Consider the following 20,418-nt stretch of genomic DNA (forward strand, 5'->3'; position numbering starts at 1 on the left):
CACCTTCATGCCGTTCCACACCCGTAAGACCTTCGTTAATCTTCAGAGCACAAATAAAGATATTTTTGATGAAATCCGATGAGGCCTGCATAGGGAGCAATGACATTTCCTCTCTCAAGATCCATTAATGTACTAAAAAAAACATATTTAAATCAGTTCATGTGAGTACAGTGGTTCAATATTAATATTATAAAGCGACGAGAATATTTTTGGAGCGCCAAAAAAAACAAAATAACGACTTATTTAGTGATGGCCGATTTCAAAACACTGCTTCATGAAGCATCGGAGCATAAATGAATCAGTGTGTCGAATCATGATTCAGATCGTGTATCAAACTGCCAACGGCTGAAATCACGTGACTGGCACTCCGAACAGCAGATTCGATACACTGATTCATCTGTGCTCCGATGCTTCCTGAAGCAGTGTTTTGAAATCGGCCATCACTAACTAAGTCGTTATTTATTTATTTTTTGGCGCTCCAAAAATATTCTTGTCGCTTTATAATATTAATATTGAACCACTGTACTCACATGAACTGATTTAGATATGTTTTTAATACATTAATGGATCTTGAGAGAGGAAGTGTCCATTGCTCCCTATGCAGGACTCACGGAGCCATCGGATTTCAACAAAAATATCTTAATTTGTGTTCCGAAGATTAACGAAGTCTTACGGGTGTGGAACGACATGAGGGTGAGTAGTAAATGACAGAATTTTCATTTTTGGGTGAACTAACCCTTTAAATACCGCTTCAAAACAGTATTCAAGGCTAGCGTATCCCATCATGCATTATGTTCAGGAACTCACATGCCCCGAAATCATGAGATGTCAAGGAAAACATTCAAGTGTAAGTTAAATTAATTATATATTACATATAATTTGGTAGTAAAACACAAAGTGTTGCACATTTTATTGATGCAAAGATGAGTAGTCTATGTGTATTTTGTACATCATTTGCAACTGCTATCACAATTTTAAAATTGTGTCTTCTGTTAGTTACATAGCAACCTCTGAACATACATTTAGAAGTGTATTTTAAAATGCAAAGTATTGAAAATAATAATAATAATAATAACACTCAGTAAACACTTGCATTTTTTGCAAGACTATAAGCGTGTGGGTAATAAAAAGTTCAACGCACACTTGCAGTCTTCACGCCTACTTGAATACGTCATGCAAGTAGACAAGTGGTCAAGAGTAAAGACCATAAGTGGGTATTTGGACAGGACAATAAACATGTAAGGGGACCCGTTTACACATTGTACCTTTAACTAGTATTGGCTTAAACTAAGCCCTGTCTGTGAAACCAGGCCTATATATTTGTGTGGTACACCAAAACAATCACTTACAGCAGCTTTAACAGTGGTAAATGTAAAAGGGAAACGATGTCTGTTCAGAGAAAGATCAAAGCCCGGTTGCATCTTTTTAAATACCCAATATGCTGCTGCATAAGTGGGGCAGATATCATGAGTATAAAGAGCAGAGCGGAACGGAAAGCGGTCCGGCGTTAGGACCCAGCGCGATGATCAATCTGGAGTCACTGGAGAGGAGTGGATGCGCAGCCAGAATGCGGCTGCAGGAAGTGATGGTCCGCTACGGATAGGTAGAGGCCATGCCATTCATCCGACTTACAAAATATAGAAACCACCTGTATTTATCCACAATATCCCAATTTTAAATAGGTGGCCACATTTCAATTTAACTAACTTGGTATAAAATTATGCAAGCTCGTGTGAAGTATCCGCATGTGGTCATAGGCCGAGCGCGTGCATCTTTATGAACCTAGTAACGTTATTCTAGCACCTCCTTCGTGACCTCACGGCGTAATGTTGTTTAAAATGGGCGAGTTACGGTTGCTTATTAAGTAGCTACGTACGTCTCTGGAAATACGGAGTTGGCAGGTAAAACACATTTTTACGCCCTGCAATTGTACTTGCTAATATGTATTATCATCACTGTATCATGCCTTTTAAAAAAGTTACTTGAAACCAGGTTTCCTGACAGGGGCATCTCTACTGAAACACTATAAATATAACGACTGCCAACTATTTTCAAAGCTTGTACATTAAAAGGGCATCTAAAGTAGTCAATATGCTTTTGGGCACAAAGATGTACTTTTAACCAATCAAAATATTTCACATCTAACACATCTAATTGCATTTTTGGTAATTCACCCAAAAATGAAACTTATGTAATTTACTTACCATCATGTCATTCCAAACCTGACCTTCTTTCTTCTGAGGAACACAAAAGATGTTCTGAAAAACAACATCGAACCCCATTGACTTTCATTGTATTGAGGAAAACAATGACATTTTTCAAAATATCTTCTGTTGTGTTCCTCCATTTTCATTTTTGGGTGAACTAACCCTTTAACAGTTTAGCAGACAAAATGAAAAGGTAAGCATTGAGCAGTTTATTAGAAATACGTAGACAAAATTGAAAGCTTTTTTTTTCTTTTCTTTTGAAAACATTGATAGGACTCAACTAGCAACACCCAATTTTTTGATAGTGCAAACTTGTTTGGTCTTTTTGTTTTAGACTTGTTCTGAAACATACAATACCTAGTCTTTTACATGTAAAGACATCATACTGCAGTCATAATATTAAAGACATTAACAGTCCAATACCACATACAGTGCCAATGTAGACTTAGGGATAATTTCAGAGGGAGTCAGCAGAAAATATCAGCCATCAATAAATCTGTTACCACCTCAAGAGACTTGAGGGCTAATGTTGAAGATGATTGAAGTATGTTAGGGAGGTGGGTCTTATGTCTAATAACTGCTACTTTACAGTTCTTACGCTTTAAATCACAAGGTTGTAAACTAAACAGATTTTACAAAACACAAACTCCCTCCACCTCTGCAAAGTTTGTTTCACGTTTCATTTTAATTTCAATGCCTTACAATAAAAAAAGAAACTTTCCATCACATCTATTGCTTATCAGTTGAAAAAATATGAACACAGTGCAGTTTTTCCAAACAGTTTAAGTATACATCATGTTTTAGTAGAGATTAAAAGAAAACAAAAAAGCCGGGACTGCTCATAAGGAGGGGGACGACGAAGCTCTGTACAGCAATATGCATATTAACTCCCAACAGAGGGTTGTGTCGATCTTCTGGAGTGCAGCCATTAGTGGACAGAGGTGATGCCTATGAATCCACTGATCTCAATGAATTCAGCTCTGCTCCCTTTCAGATCATGTACCATTTAGATGACAGCTCTTTTCATTTGCATGTCATCCCCTCCTCCTCTGTCTGTCCAGTGAGCCAGCTGCTTACTCCAGATCTGGCATTTCTGAAAAGAAAAAAACATGTTGAAGGAAAAGAACAAGTCTGTCATAATTTAAAGGTGCAGTATGTAATAATTTTGTCCGCTAGAGGCCTATTCAAAACAAAGGCGTAGTTTGATGACGCCAAGTTTGAGAGCGGAATCTTAGGACATGTGGTCTCCATCTCAACGGACGGTGCAAAAGAATAGGGATTGGAGTCGGGAAGAAATCATGTTCATGGATGCGATTATTAACATTACTGTAGTATGAAGCAGAGCAGGATCGAGTGTTGTGGGAGCTGAACGAGGCCGCTGGAGCGATTGCGCAACATACACCTCACGAGCAGTGGGACTTTTATTATGACACAGTCGCTGGCGCCACTTCCACTTTTCCGGTCATGAGTTTGAGGTAACACAGCTCTGTTTATCATATTAGAGACATTTGAGTGTGTTGAAAATGATTTTATAACATTACTCTGTGCGTTCACTTGGGGGCTGCTGTGAGACACTGTTACACACTGCAGTAAGATAGATCGATTTTAGAATATTATATTAAATATTGGATGGCTTGTGTTGATAAATGGCATGCAATTAAATTTAAAACGTATTGTATGATGGAGAAAATTATGTATTACTTTTACTAAAAATAAAGCTGCATCTGATTATGCTATGTTAGCTACTTGACAAAAGTGTTTTTCTCTGAGGCATGGTAAAGCATGGTACTCGCAAAAAAACAAACAAGAAAATTGATTTAAACAATAAGACCAAATGTGTTGAGCTATATAACAACAGTATATCAAAACAGTTGTTCCCTTGTCTATTAAGAGGTAATATATTAAAGTGTCTTTGGTGTTTCCATGTTTTCTACAAAATAAAACCGGAAACCGAGGGTAACGCAGGTATGACGCCACTGACAGACGCCTCCTCACAAGTCCCGGAGCCTTGGTTAAAATTGCAATTTTCTCACGATTTACAAATAGTTGGAAACATTTGGGATATTGTAAGTACTCAAGTGAACAAAATATATAACGCTGGCCTAGTGGTTTTTGGATATTTTACTGCAAAAATATTCCGGGTATACTTCATTTTCCGTGTTCCGTGTATCCGTTTCGCGCACAGTCATGTCTGCACAGCTTTCAAAGTACACTCAACCGCGGATGGACGAGTTCGACATGTGCAGTACAGCTGCTTTTTTATAATCTACAAGATGTCAGATGAAAAGTCTTACACTGCCCTTACAGCACATTTGCTTGGTAGGATGAAAGATTAAAAGTGGGGGATCCACTGTTGCATGCAAAGTTTAGAACAAGAACCAAAACAAAAATGATATGCTGCTTTGTTTACTGTTCTTGGAATAGCATGTTGTTTTGTGTCACACTCTTCTTCGACTACTGCACAATACAGGTGCTGGTCATATAATTATAATATCATATAATTAGAATATCATCAAAAAGTTGATTTATTTCACTAATTCCATTCAAAAAGTGAAACCTGTATATTATATTCATTCATTACACACAGACTGATATATTTCAAATGTTTATTTCTTTTAATTTTGATGATTATAACTGACAACTAAGGAAAATCCCAAATTCAGTATCTCAGAAAATTAGAATATTGTGAAAAGGTTCAACATTGAAGACACCTGGTGCCACACTCTGATCAGCTAATTAACTCAAAACACCTGCAAAGGCCTTTAAATGGTCTCTCAGTCTAGTTCTGTAGGCTACACAATCATGGGGAAGACTGCTGACTTGACAGTTGTCCAAAAGACGACCATCGACACCTTGCACAAAGAGGGCAAGACACAAAAGGTCACTGCAAAAGAGCTGTTCACAGAGCTCTGTGTCCAAGCACATTAATAGAGGGGCGAAGGGAAGGAAAAGATGTGGTAGAAAAAAAGTTTACAAGCAATAGGGATAACTGCACCCTGGAGAGGATTGTGAAACAAAACCCATTCAAAAATGTGGGGGAGATTCACAAAGAGTGGACTGCAGCTGGAGTCAGTGCTTCAAGAACCACTACGCACAGACGTATGCAAGACATGGGTTTCAGCTGTCGCATTCCTTGTAAAGCCACTCTTGAACAACAGACAGCGTCAGAAGCGTCTCGCCTGGGCTAAAGACAAAAAGGACTGGACTGCTGCTGAGTGTTCCAAAGTTATGTTCTCCGATGAAAGTAAGTTTTGCATTTCCTTTGGAAATCAGGGTCCCAGAGTCTGGAGGAAGAGAGAAGAGGCACACAATCCACGTTGCTTGAGGTCCAGTGTAAAGTTTCCACAGTCAGTGATGGTTTGGGGTGCCATGTCATCTGCTTGGTGTTGGTCCACTGTGTTTTCTGAGGTCCAAGGTAAACGTAGCCGTATGCCAGGAAGTTTTAGAGCACTTCATGCTTCCTGCTGCTGACCAATTTTATGGAGATGCAGATTTCATGTTCCAACAGGACTTGGCACCTGCACACAGTGCCAAAGCTATCAGTACCTGGTTTAAGGACCATGGTATCCCTGTTCTTAATTGGCCAGAAAACTCGCCTGACCTTAACCCCATAGAAAATCTATGGGGTATTGTGAAGAGGAAGATGCGATATGCCAGACCCAACAATGCAGAAGAGCTGAAGGCCACTATCAGAGCAACCTGGGCTCTCATAACACCTGAGCAGTGCCACAGACTGATCGACTCCATGCCACGCCGCATTGCTGCAGTAATTCAGGCAAAAGGAGCCCCAACTAAGTATTGAGTGCTGCACATGCTCATACTTTTCATGTTCATACTTTTCAGTTACATTTCTAAAAATCCTTTCTTTGTATTGGTCTTAAGTAATATTCTAATTTTCTGAGATACTGAATTTGGGATTTTCCTTAGTTGTCAGTTATAATCAAAATTAAAAGAAATAAACATTTGAAATATATCAATCTGTGTGTAATGAATGAATATAATATACAAGTTTCACTTTTTGAATGGAATTAGTGAAATCAACTTTTTGATGATATTCTAATTATATGACCAGCACCTGTACATCACAATCGCATATTGCCACCAAGTGGACTCTTGTCTCAACATTCACCTTGCACATGCGCTGTTGTATGTACACCGTCCACAAAAAAAAAAAAAAAAAAAAAAAAAAAAAAAAAAGACATTCACGGACCCTCCTGATGATGAAAATTACATCACATGGACAGTACGTGGACAATTGCGGAACACGAATAGCTGAAGTATACTTTAATGTTGTTCCAATTTGTACATTTCTTCTGAAAAGCACAAAAGAAAATCCATTATGTACAGCTGCGTTTCACTGCAGGAACTTTCCCCAGGAACTAGGGACTTTAGGGTGGTACTCTGTGTGTTTCAACTGCAGGGACCAGGGTCTAAATGAAGTTCCGGGCAAAAAAATTTTCCCCTCAAAAAGATTGCTTGTGAAGTAGTATTTTCTTCCAAAGTTTAGGAAATTTCGGGGGTGGTACTTGGGCGCTGAACATGCTGATTGGTTGACTCCACACAGCATTTTATTTCAACCACCATTTTTAAAAGTCTGTTGCGGTGCGTACAGTAAGAGCGTTTGCTATTCGAATCAACAATGGAGTTTAAATACGACAGATGGACTGATGAGGAGGTTCAGGCTTCTAAGCTTATATGCGGAGGACGAAATCCAGCAGGAACTGGACAGTTGCGTGCAGTCCTACGTCACTGGAATAATTTTCATGGTACTTTAGACCGTGATGGAAATGCAGACAGCAACAGGTCTGTGGGAAAAAAGTTCCTGGGACAAACTGTGGATGAAACACGGCTTACTATTATAATGTAATGTTAGCTCTTCTTGCTATTAAAGGGGCAATATGTAAGATTTTTACTTTAATAAAGCATAAAAATACACCAATGTGTTTGCAGATATTTAGGAAACATGCTAAGTTCACCTACTTGTTTCTCAGAAAACCAATGATACAGCCTACTTTGAAATGTGCGTTCCGTGTCGGAATGTCTGTCTTTGTTTTGGTCTGCGCAAAACCCTGTGCTGCCAGTTTATCCAGTAGTATTTCGACATCACAAGTTGCCAGTTGGCGGAAAACACCGCGTATTGCAGCCACGGAAACCAGCAAACAAACTGGGTCAGAGAATCGCAGATTCTACCTGACCTAAAAAGCCTCTGCATCAATCTAAACATCTCTACAGCATATTAAAACAAAGATAAATCAACTTATCAGCTTACAGTGTGTAAGTCTCCTCAGCTTTCATTGTCAATTGCGCTCCCTCTTGTTGCGTGCCAAGCTGGCCACCCGCATCTTTGAACGAGGGGGCGGGACAAACAATATTTGAAATTTGGACTGCAGTACCTATGTCGACCACTGGGTGTCATTCCTACATAGAGCCCCTTTAAGCTGAATGAGGACTGGAGTTTTCACACTTTCTGTAGTGCTTTTGATTATTTTTGGAGATCACCAGCACATTCTAAATGACTCAAATTCACCTTTTGCATTCAGTGGATGAAAGTCAAGAGTGGAATTATCTTTTCTCACATGTGAATCAAGTACATTTGAACTTCTGTTTTCCATATTGCATGTGCTCTATGTATGTGCATTGATGAGTGATTATATGTGAATAAATTAAATCCATTCATCATATAAAGCAATTGTGTTTCTTTATAAGACTTGGATTAAACTAATCGATTAATTGGAATATGTTTACTGTCTATGTACATTTTGGAGCTTGAAAGTGCTGATTAGATTTATATGACTTTAAATGGGTGGACAAAATTATGAGTATATTAAAAATAAGGGGGAAAAGTAAATGACAAATGACTTTCGGGTGAAATATCCCTTTAAAGGCATCATATAATGAAAAACTGACTTTTCCTGTGTTTAAGTGCTATAATTGGGTCTCTGGTACATCCACCAGCACAGAAAATATGAAAAAGGACAGCCCAGTAACTTAGTTTTGGTAAGCTTTTCTCTGCAAGCATGAGCCAAATCGAGCCATTCTGATTTCGCTCCCCTTGTGACATAGGAATGGGATCTTATTATAATATTACTGCCCCCTGAATCTGTGCGTTTCCACCCACGGCACCGCCATTGTTTTCGCATTCGCAAGCAACGAGTAACATCAGGAACGACCGTCCCTGAGCTCATTATATTTCTCAGCTATGTAAACATTATCACTGATCTGTTAACTGCTATAATAGCAAACATATGAGACTCCATAAACTCCTGGCATCTGAGACACTAGGGATGCAGTGGTGTAATTTTATTTATAAAGGAAATGTGTCCAGATAAATTCATATACCAGTATGTTTAAGTCATTAACACTAGAATGCTTCACAAGATCATCAGTAAAACACAGGATTTGCACAGAAATCGATACCAACTGATACAATTTCATATATTTATTTTACAAATTGTCTTCCTGAATGTGTTTCGTTAGCTAATGTACTGTTAAATGTGGCTAAAGTTACCATTGTTTCTTACTGTATTCATGGAGACCAGAGCCATGTCATTTTCATTTTTAACGCGAAAAAAACGTGTGTAGTCTGTATAATTCATAAACGCATCTTCATTCTTATTGAGTGTCTCCAACAGTGTGTAGCTTTAGCCACGTTAACCGTGCAACACACTATCGAACTCATTCCGAATCGAATTTTACCAAACATCCACAAAATACATGCCATACCTATGTTATATGCTGCATTAAGAATATTTTAGTGATCCATTTTGCGAGTTTTATTTATTGTGTGAGCTACTGTATTATGTATGCCTCAGTGTATTGCAATGACGAGCGAGCTTGGGGGCGGGGAGCACGAGCTCATTTGTATTTAAAGCAACCCATCCACAAAAATGGCGTGTTTTTGTACACACCCAAATTGGGGCAAATTTGACAAGCTATAATAAATGATCTGTGGGGTATTTTGAGCTGAAACTTCACAGACACATTCTGGGGACACCACAGAATTATATTACATCTTGTCAAAAGGGGCATTATAGGTCTCCTTTAAAACAGTAATGATCTGAAAGTACAAGCTAGAAAGAGGAAAACTTACTTTCATCATCACTATCAGCTGATTCCTGGAAAAAAAAAAAAAAAAAAAAAAAAAAAATCAGTTAAAAGCATGTTGAGAACTCTGTGTTCTGTTCCTTTCTGTTGTGCTCTACCCCCCTTAAGAAATGCATCTGATTGGATGTGACCCACCCTGAATTATCCTGGGCTTCCTTGAGGCTGACTAGTTGAATAATCATTCAGGCAACCCCAACTAGTTTAAACTGAACCTTAAAAGGAATAGCTCACCCAAATATGAAAATTATCCCATAATTTCCTCACCCTCAAGCCATCCTAGGTGTGTATGACTTTCTTCTTTCAGCCAAACACAATTGAAAGTATATTACATAATATCCTGGCTCTTCCCAGCTTTGTAATTGTATAAAAGTAATCATAACAACTCTAGTGAATTAATAAATGCTTTCTAAAGCAAAGCAATGGGTTTTTGTAAGAAAAATATCCATATTTAAAACTTATAATAACAGGTTTACAAAGCCCATCGCTCGCTTCAGAAGGCATTTACTTACCACTTGAGTCGTATAGGTTACGTTTATGATGGATGGATGAGCTTTTTTGAGCTTGAATCCCATTACAAAGCTAGGAAGAGCGAAGATACCATTTAATACAACTCAGACTGTGTTCGGCTGAAAGACAAAAAGTCATATACACATAGGATGGCTTGAGGGTGAGCAAATTATGGGATAATTTTCATTTGAAAATGAAAATGGTGTCATCATTTACTCACCTTACATCGTTCCAAACCTGTATGACTTTCTTCGGTGGAACAAAAAAAGATATTTTGAAGAATGTTTTTGTCCATACTATGAAAGTCAGTGGGATACAAATCATCAATGGACCCATTGTATGGACAAAAAAATATACATATTTTCAAAATATCTTTTATGTCAGAACATCATAAGGTTTGGGATGATTTGTGAATAATTTGGGTGAACTATCCCATTTACTAAACTTTATTACACATATGCAGAAACTATTAAATCTTACATCATCTGCTCCATCTAGATCAGGTAAATCATCCTCTCCTCCCATGTTGCTCATCATCTGAAAACAAAAAAAACAAATCATGTCAGTACAGCACATTAATTACAGGCACAATCCTCACACAATTCCCATAATAATAAGGAATATTGCTGGGAAGGTGAATAGCTATTTTTTATGTAAAAAGAACTAACCTCTGAAAAGCGATCATAGTTGGCCAGTTCTTCATCTGAATCATTCTCCCAGTCTTTCCAGTTGTTGAAGTCAACACTAAGCCAGTTGAGCTGTAGACAGAAGACAAACAATTAAGTTTTGTCTTAACCAAGACAACAAAGTATATATGGATGCACTAATGTTAAAGGCTGATGTGGTATTAGTAACTAATAATAATTTTACACAGGTTATCTGATGCATTAATGGTTAACTAGATTTACAAAACTGACATCTTTGTCTACAATTTCATTTTAAGATCAGAAATACTTTAAACATACACTATGCTCTTGTGTTACAAACCACAGTACTCAAGTACATCCTTCAAACATCTGTGCCTTTAAACCAGATGTGCTATTATTTGGTATATTTCAGGTTTGGGGCAAACAAAATACAAGTACATGACTAACATTTTTAAAGTACCCCTATTATGCTTTTTCGAATATTACCTTTCATTTTTTATTCAGACACCTTAAACATTTCATTCATTAATACAGTTTATTCACTGTACATTAAAAAAGGTAATAAAATATGACAAGATCTCAGAGTTAAACTGTCAGAAAAAAATAATCTTGATTTATGTCAGATAACACTTTAGCAAAACATGGTCAGGTCAAAGTGTCTGAAAAATTTTTGTTTCAAATTTTTATCGATTTTACTGGTAGTCCACAGTATGAAGAATTTTTGGGTATATGTCATCATAGTTTACTTTATTTTGCTATCCTCACTTACATAAATTAACTATAGTGTCCTGCACCCACTAGTAACAATATATCAAAAATATCAAAACTGTCTGAATAATTTTTGGTTTGGCTGTAGCTGTTTGTGAATGTAAATGTTTGTGTAATGTCTGCAAAGTTTTAAAGATCAAAGTGCAAAACAAAGTTATCGTCTTCTAAAAGAAAGAATTGATTCTGGACTGCCAAAACGAGTCGTCAGCAATTACAGTCTCACTTCCTGTTACAAACCTATGTAACAACAAAAAAACTGCATAATATCAGCCCTTGGTCTTCATTGGCCACTTTGACCCTCATACACTGTAGTTGTAGCTGACAACCAGAAGAGTTTGTTTTGTGTTCTCGACATCTTGAGAAGATGCTGTTTTTAGTGCTGCAAATCCACTTTGCACTTCCAAAAGACGAGGACTCGCGCTGGAATTGATAAATGTACATTTTTGACCAACTTTTTCCACTTTTGATGTTATTTCTAATGAGAAATTTAGTGCTGTCAAACAATTAACTGCAATTAATCACATCCAAAATAGTTTATTTACATAGTGTGTGTGTGTACTCTGTATATTATGTTTTATATATATATATATATATATATATATATATATATATATATATATATATATATATATATATATTACACACACACACACACATATATTTAAGGAATATTTACACATATTTATATTAAATGTATATATAAATATATTTTTGTTAAAGGTGCCCTAGAACCCCTTTTCAAAAGATGTAATATAAGTCTAAGGTGTCCCTTGAATGTGTCTGTGAAGTTTCAGCTCAAAATACCCCATAGATTTTTTTAAATTAATTTTTTTAACTGCCTATTTGAGCCATAATTACATATGCATCGATTTAGCGTGCGGCCCCTTTAAATCTCGCGCTCCCCCGCCCCCGGAGCTAGTGACTGCCTTAACCAGCATAAACAAAGTTCACACAGCTAATATAACCCTCAAAATGGATCTTTATAAAGTGTTCGTCATTCATGCTGTGTGCATACATCGATTCCTGTGAGTATTGTATTTATTTGGATGTTTACATTTGATTCTGAATGAGTTTGATAGTGCTCCGTGGCTAAAGCTAACAATACACACTGTTGGAGAGATTTACAAAGAATGAAGTTGTGTTTATGAATTATACAGACTGCAAGTGTTTAAAAAAAATGAAAATAACGACGGCTCTTGTCTCCGTGAATACAGTAAGAAACAATGGTAACTTTAACCACATTTAATAGTACATTAGCAACATGCTAACGAAACATTTAGAAAGAAAATTTACAAATATCACTAAAAATATCATGATATCATGGATCATGTCAGTTATTATTGCTCCATCTGCCATTTTTCGCTGTTGTCCTTGCTTGCTTACCTAGTCTGATGATTCAGCTGTGCACAGATCCAGACGTTAATACTGGCTGCCCTTGTCTAATGCCTTGAACATGAGCTGGCATATGCAAATATTGGGGGCATACATATTAATGATCCCGACTGTTACGTAACAGTCGGTGTTATGTTGAGATTCGCCTGTTCTTCAGAGGTCTTTTAAACAAATGAGATTTACACAAGAAGGAGGAAACAACAGTGTTTGAGACTCACTGTATGTCATTTCCATGTACTGAACTCGTTATTCATCTATGCCGAGGTAAATTCAATTTTTCATTCGATGGCACCTTTAAATATATTACATGCATGTGTGTGTATTTATACACAATAAATATGCACAGTACACACACATATTATGTAAACAAACTTTTAATTTGGAAGCAATTATTTGCAGTTAATAGTTTGACAGCAGCACTAGAGACTTTACTAATGTCGTAAATTAAATATTTTCTTGGTTATCATAAAAGCTCTCTCCATTTAGTTGTAGATCATTCAAACGTTATACAGCCTCAGAAGCCGGTCCACATCAGTTTTGCGAGGTACCTTCGTGCAAAAACGCTGCCTGGCTTGCAGCCAAAATGCAGCCACTTTGTATCAAGTGCTGAGGAAGCCTCTGGAGCAGAAAATCAGATATGGTAATAAGTGTTTCATTTCCAACACATGATGTAAGACTAATCACAACAGACTGGGCCAACTGACCAATCAGAGCAGAGTATACCAATCATAACAGACTGGGCCACCTGACCAATCAGAGAGAGATGGGCCGTACTGCAGAACACAAGATACAGGAGGATCTAGATCCAACTCCTCCCACTTTACATATCCCTAAATCTCCCCATCTCTGCTCCTGGATCTGAGGCATCTGATCAATCAGAAAAGAGTAGGCTCACGGAAAGGAGGCGTTTAGAGAGACTGAATCTTCAAACCATTTCAGACACTATGAGAAGAGGTGATGTGCAATGTATATTATGAGAAAATGAAAGTGTTTTTTGACTTTGGATGCATGTAAATCAATTGTAGAAGACATCCAAAACAAAATTAGGAACCTTTAAAATATTATAATAGGGCCACTTTTAAATAATCACTAACATCTGCACTTAACTGAGTTTAACTTCAAATTGTCAAGATATATCTGATAACGTTCTTAATCAAATAGAAACCATTTTAACTACAAATAAAGCAGCTACAATAAACTTGCCTTTGCCTTGTCTTTTGTTAACCTGGGCCAGGATTTCCCTGCCTCTGCTTTCCGTAAACAGCACAAGATCGACCGGTCTGTACGCTTATGTTTGGACCCCTGAGAATAGAAAGTAAGGCATAAGACAAAACATGTTCATCCCAATATTGCGAATCATCTGAAACATGATATCTCAAATGTGTGCTAAACTCACATCTTGATCGATGGAATCAAAAAGGTCAATTTCATTTGAGTGCTTCATATTATCCGTCCCACTGAGACAGCTGAAGAAGAGCACAGAAGACAACATTAGCTAAACCACAAAACATTCAAAATACAGTCTAGAATCCAAGGCAATGACAATAAGAAGCATTTAGTGTCATAGATGTTGAAATTACAACAACATACCTGAAACCAAATTTGGACTTTTCAAAATTTACTTTCACATCCTTGCTATCCTCCACCAAAAACTCAATGAAGACAAAGTCCCGTCTGTCGTACCACTTAGCAGTTGCTGGGTGCCTGTTGAGGAAATTTAAATTAAGGATTGAATGGACAGAATAATTTAGTGATAAATATTTGAAATATGGAAATATTCATTTAAATTAAATGGATAGAATATGTCGGCCAGGCTGATCAATCAGCTGAGGAGCTTATATTACTTTTGAATCTTATTAAATATGAAATAACAGCTAGTGGTAAAACATCAAATAAATTATACTGTCAAATTAATACAGACTCATTGTAATTATAGCTAAAAACTTACCCACACCTAAACCATACCCTAAACCTACCCCTCCCATAAAAATAAAATTGACTGTAGAATTTCATAATTAAAATACTTTAAAAACTAATGAAAACAAACAGGATGACTACGGCGTCTGTTCTGTTTTACGATCTGTATGCCTTATCACTAGATGGCAATAGTGAAGTAGAAGGGCAAAAGTGAAGTAAAAGGGCAGTACTAGTGATTGAAGTAGGGGGCATAATTAGTAGGGGTGTGGTTTGTTGTACTGCGGGACACAGTTGGCATTTTTTTGTCTTTTGTTATTTGATTAACATTTAAAACAGACAGCAGCGCAGCAGGAACATTAGGCTGCTGTCACTTTAAGAGCTGCACGGATCCAATATACTGACACACAAGCATTTTATTTCTCAACTGTTTATGTTTGTTAAGACATAACCAACTGTTTCAAGGACACTGGCCAATATAGGTATTTTCATATAATTTTGAGTGAATTAGAAGAAGTGAAAGAGAACTCATTCCAGTATTTGTGGCGCACACAAATCTTCACACACAGTGAGTAGAATTGAGTTCTCTTTTGTGTGTTCTTGCGCTTAAATTCGCAAGACTTATAAACACGTGCAAATAATAAACTTTTGTGAAGATGCAGCACTGGACTGATTGGGACTGCCTGACCCCGGGCAGTCCTTATTGTTGAGCCCTGCTGTATTTTGAAACAGATTTCATTTTGTTTTAGCAAGCGATGTATTATTTTACCCAGAGAAAAACTTTGGATTATGCAATAGACATTATACAATTCAGTGCCTTCACACAGTTAATTAATATAGTAGGCCATTGGTTTTCTATATTGGCTTGTTTATGCTATAACTAGGGATCATGCACCGATACCGATACTAGTATCGGTATTGGGCCGATACCAAGCTCATGTACTTGTACTTGTAAAAATACCCCCGATAACAAAGACAGAATTTTCTGTGCACAGAGACACAGACGGCAGCAGCAGAAACAATGTCAGCCTCAGGGGTGTGGAAATACTTCAAAATTAATGATGACAACACACACATTGTGAACTGCATGCTTTCAATCACAATTCGTTATCGATTAGTGAAGGCGGGATATGCGGAATCAAGCTGAATAACACAAACCAGAAGCGCTCTCTCTCTTTCTGGCGCTTGATCCCAGTTCTCTCAGACAGCGCGTGTGATCGGTTTTTTTCGCGCCTGAATGGTCAAATTCACAAATAGCTGTCAAAATGTCCATCGTGTGTAGAGTATCTCATGTAAATACAATCGGTTATGGCTTAAGTGGACATAAACATTTGGGTGAAAACAGGATATGTGTCAGTATCCATGGATTCGGTCTTAAAGGGACAGTAGCCTATATTTGTCATTAATGTTAATAAAACAAAATATGTTAAATAAATGTATACATGGTAAATAAACCTACTGTATCTGAAAAACAAGTTTATTTCATTTGTATCTCTATAGTATTTGTTGTATTGTTTGTAAATTTATTTTTATATAACAATTATATATATTGGTAATTATGCCCTTTGAAGGTTATTGAACACTGTGAAATTTTGTTTAAGTTTGTGACAAGCACATAAAAATTATTACTTTTTTCATTAGAGAAATAATAATAAAGCTGTCCTACATTTATTAGTCTCACTGTGTTGTGCTTGGAAAACTGCAACATCACCAAAAAAAAAAAGAAAAAAGAGAGAAATTAATAGATGTATAGGCATCGGTATCGGCGAATACTAGAAAAAAAAAAGTATTGATACTCGTACTCGGCCCTTAAAAAAATGGTAACGTGCATCCCTAGCTATAACCGATATCCGCCCCCTGGATCTTGTGTTCTGCAGTGAGGACCATCTCGATACATCGGCACATCTCTAAAAGTAAGTAAATTGTTCAAAAGAAATTGTTGCAGTTTCTCTAATTTGCTACAATTAAACTTTAGAATATTAACAATGGTTCAAAGTTTTTTTTTTTAATAAACTAATACTGTTATTCAGCAAGGATGCATTAAATTGATCACAAATATCAGTAAATACTTTTATAATGTTACAAAAAATTTCTATTTCAAATAAATGCTGTTCTTTTGAACTTTCTATTCATTAAAGAATCCTGAAAAAAAAAAAAAAAAGTATCGGTTTCCACAAAAATATGAAGACTGAAGAGTAATGATACTGAAAATTCAGCTTTGACATCACAGGAATAAGTTACATTTTAATATTTATTCACATAAATAACAGTTATTTTAAATTGTAATATTTCACAATATTACTGTTGTATCGATCACATGAAAGCAGCTTTGGGGAGCAGACAAGCCTTCTTTCACAAACATTTGAACGTTAGTTCATAATGATGTATGATTGTATAACTGATTCCAATAATATTGTCCAACTAATTGCTTACATGGAAAAATGATTTTAAATTATTTCTACTTTTGATGCAACTACTAAATTATTATACTAACAAAAAATACATTATAAATATTTTAATAATATTGTTTGCATTCATCTGTTTCCACACTTTTACCATTAAAATTCTTGACAAAATATAACAAAATATATATCATAAAAAAAAATATAGCACTGTTCACCTTGCGCTCTAGATGTTGGTATTAGCATTATCCAATGAAACACCATCATTCGACCACTAATTTAAATATTATGTGTCAAAACACCATTCCCCTAAATACTAGTATCAGGTGAGGTACAGAAAACTCAATTCTTTCAACAAATAAAGAGATCTGCAAAGAGCAGGTGGCATGGACATCTGTGACACACCACTTCAACCTGCCGCCTGTTACTGCTCCTTTTCTAAAGGATGGTGTATCAAATTCCCCCTGCAGTACTGAGTGACCCATGCTTGTACTCTGAATATGAAACAAGTAAACAGTAAACAACGGTGGAATTTTAATGAATAAATGAGTTAAATTCCATCCTCATACTGTACATACACATATGACCACATTCAATAATTGATAACTGATACGAAATATCACTAGGGCATATGTTTTCTTTCAATATAACGTGCTCACATGATTTAATCAATATGATAATCTGAGTCCCAGCAAGCATCTTCATTTAAAAGCTGTTGGGGGACTTTTTACTGTGAGAAGTTGAGATATAATCGCTGTCTTCTTGTGATGTGCTCAGTAAATGAGTGTTATGAGTGTGTTCATTCATTCATCCCAGCTCTCTGGCCCTGCAGCACGTGCAGGCGGCGCGCGCTCATTCTCGCGAATCATTTTACCATAAAATAAACCGACAAACTCCCTCACATTAGAAACTCTTTCAGTAAGTTCGTCGATACTAAAATACAAATTTACAAAGATGTGTGTATTTATGAACGGACTTGAGTGGCAAAAGAGCGCAACATGCTAACATTGGTGACCTTATTCAGGCTAACTGTGACGAGAAACTTATATTTACACAATATTATTACATATTTCAACATACACTACAAGATTTATGATCCTAATACTTTTAGATCCAGCGTTTAATGAACCTGCACGGGATTTTATTGAGTTACTGGATAGTTTAACGACTCCGAGAGGAGTGAATGAGTCGTGCGGAAGTAGCTAATGCTGGCTAGCTAAAAGCTTCACAGTCTACACAGTGATTCAGTGCTGGTTTTAGTAACGAGCTGTTTTTCGCTTAAACCAGGACAGATATATTCAACAAAAAGCGCACACTTACATGACTTTGGCGGCTGTGTGTGAATGTGTGATGGTCAGCGTCTGCTCAGAGGTTTTCTGGTATGTTCTCCCGAGGTTCTGTTCTGGTGGTGTCACAGGAGTGCGGGTGGGCGGGGCCTCAGGCCACGCCCCTCACCACCGGTGGCCTTTTCTAGAACTTCCGTTTCAACTCAACTACAAATAATGCCAAATCTAACGTTATTAACATCTTCAAGCTTCCCCAATAATTAACAAAAAATTAAATAAATAAAGTACTTGTCAATTATAAATTATGTAGATTAGCGCTTGATAAAATTATTTGATAAAATTGTCTAAATAATATTGCGGAAGCCCATTTTCGCCACATAAGAAAAAATGCTTTGGTAAATCTTAAAATAGAGGGTATGCAAGTGACGTCACCGTCGACCGTTAGGACTGCGGTTACGCACGCTGAGTGGCAAAAGACTGAGCAGCAGCATTGGTTTTCAGCGTGAATGTCGCGAAAAACACACAAAACACATTCAAAACGGGAAAGAGCTTTGCGGCTGACTGTACAAATAGATTTGACACAAACCCTGAGGTATATATTTAAAAACTAGAGAAAGCAACAGAAAAAGAAGCAAATGGATCACTGCAAGTCACAGAAACAGCTGGACTCCAGGCAAAGAAACATGGATTTGCAGTTATCATTTTGTGTCGAATTGTTGGATTTTGAGGTAAAATCATACCTTATATATTGTATTGTTATATATTATGTTGACGACTCGTCAATTAAATATTTTCCATCTTATATTATGCATAATTGTGTGTTTTTAGGGCTGGACAATATGACGATATAACATTGATATAAGTGATTAAGCAGATTTAAACCTACCGATATTGTAGTTATATAAAATATTCACAGCCAGATTTGCTTTATGTATTTCCCCGGTGTCAAATCAGGCACATATAAATGTCAGGAAACACGACTCCTGGCTGCATGTCAATATCCATGGATTAGGTTTATTTGACAAGTTGTAAGAAACACTTTCGAGTCCAACCTTTAGGGTAATTCGTTAGTTTTACTCGCGTTTTCGCCGTTTCTCCTTTTAACGTTAATCCAGTTACGCAGCAGGTTCTTTTGCCACTCAGTCCAGCTGAGGGAGCGCGTTTTCGGCGGGAAAGTGACGTCGATGCATACCCTCTATATACTACTTAAAATGTCAAAATGATAACATAAAAGTCGAAACTATGACATACTAACTAATAATTATGACATACATTTGACTTCCTATGTCAATTATGACATAAAACGTCGAAATTATGAGATAAAAAGTCATAATTATGACATTAAATCATGACTACGAGATAAAGGTGAAATCATAAAACGTCAGAATTATGACAGCCTACTAAATTATTAAATTAGTAAACAAAAATTATAAGAGAAAAGGTCGAAATTATGACTTAGTATGTATAAAATAAAATAATATCGAATAGAATACAATCAAATTCAATTTGTAAGTAAATATTAGTTTGTGTAATTTATTTATTTATTTATATTATGCAAACAGACAATTACAATAATTACAGATTAGAAATTAAATGCAAAATACAAATACAAAGACCAACAAAACATACATAACAGCCAATAGGATTTGTGTGTGTGTGTGTGTAACTGTAACTGGGTGTGGGAGTGGAAATATATGAATAAAGGAGCATGATACCATATTAACAAATAAACCCATTTCATCCAGAATGAGGGGGAGGTTAAAGGATCAGGAAGAGGACAAATAAAAATAAAAATAAAAATAAAAGTAGTAGTAATAGCAATGATGAAGATAATAATTACAATAATTACAGATTAGAAATTAAATGCAAAATACAAATACAAAGACCAACAAAACATACATAACAGCCAATACGATTTGTGTGTGTGTGTGTGTGTGTGTGTAACTGTAACTGGGTGTGGGAGTGGAAATATATGAATAAAGGAGCATGATACCATATTAACAAATAAACCCATTTCATCCAGAATGAGGGGGAGGTTAAAGGATCAGGAAGAGGACAAATAAAAATAAAAATAAAAATAAAAGTAGTAGTAATAGCAATGATGAAGATAATAATAATAATAATAATAGTAGCAGTAATAGCAATGATGATGATGATGATGATAATAATAATAATAATAATAATAATAATA

General features: G+C 36.3%; 1 protein-coding gene across 1 annotated transcript; it reads right to left on the reverse strand.

The window, feature by feature from the left end:
- Positions 1-2,401: 2,401 nt before the first annotated feature.
- On the reverse strand, positions 2,402-18,418 carry ptges3b (prostaglandin E synthase 3b (cytosolic)). Its single transcript, XM_048178281.1, has 8 exons — positions 18,262-18,418; positions 14,216-14,329; positions 14,022-14,091; positions 13,829-13,927; positions 10,487-10,576; positions 10,299-10,355; positions 9,298-9,322; positions 2,402-3,300 (listed from the first exon to the last, which is right to left on the reverse strand). Coding segments are annotated over exons 1-8 (477 nt in total). The 5' UTR covers positions 18,264-18,418; the 3' UTR covers positions 2,402-3,280.
- Positions 18,419-20,418: the final 2,000 nt, after the last annotated feature.

This window comes from Megalobrama amblycephala, linkage group LG24 (assembly GCF_018812025.1).
Source record: "Megalobrama amblycephala isolate DHTTF-2021 linkage group LG24, ASM1881202v1, whole genome shotgun sequence".
Taxonomy (NCBI): domain Eukaryota; kingdom Metazoa; phylum Chordata; class Actinopteri; order Cypriniformes; family Xenocyprididae; genus Megalobrama; species Megalobrama amblycephala.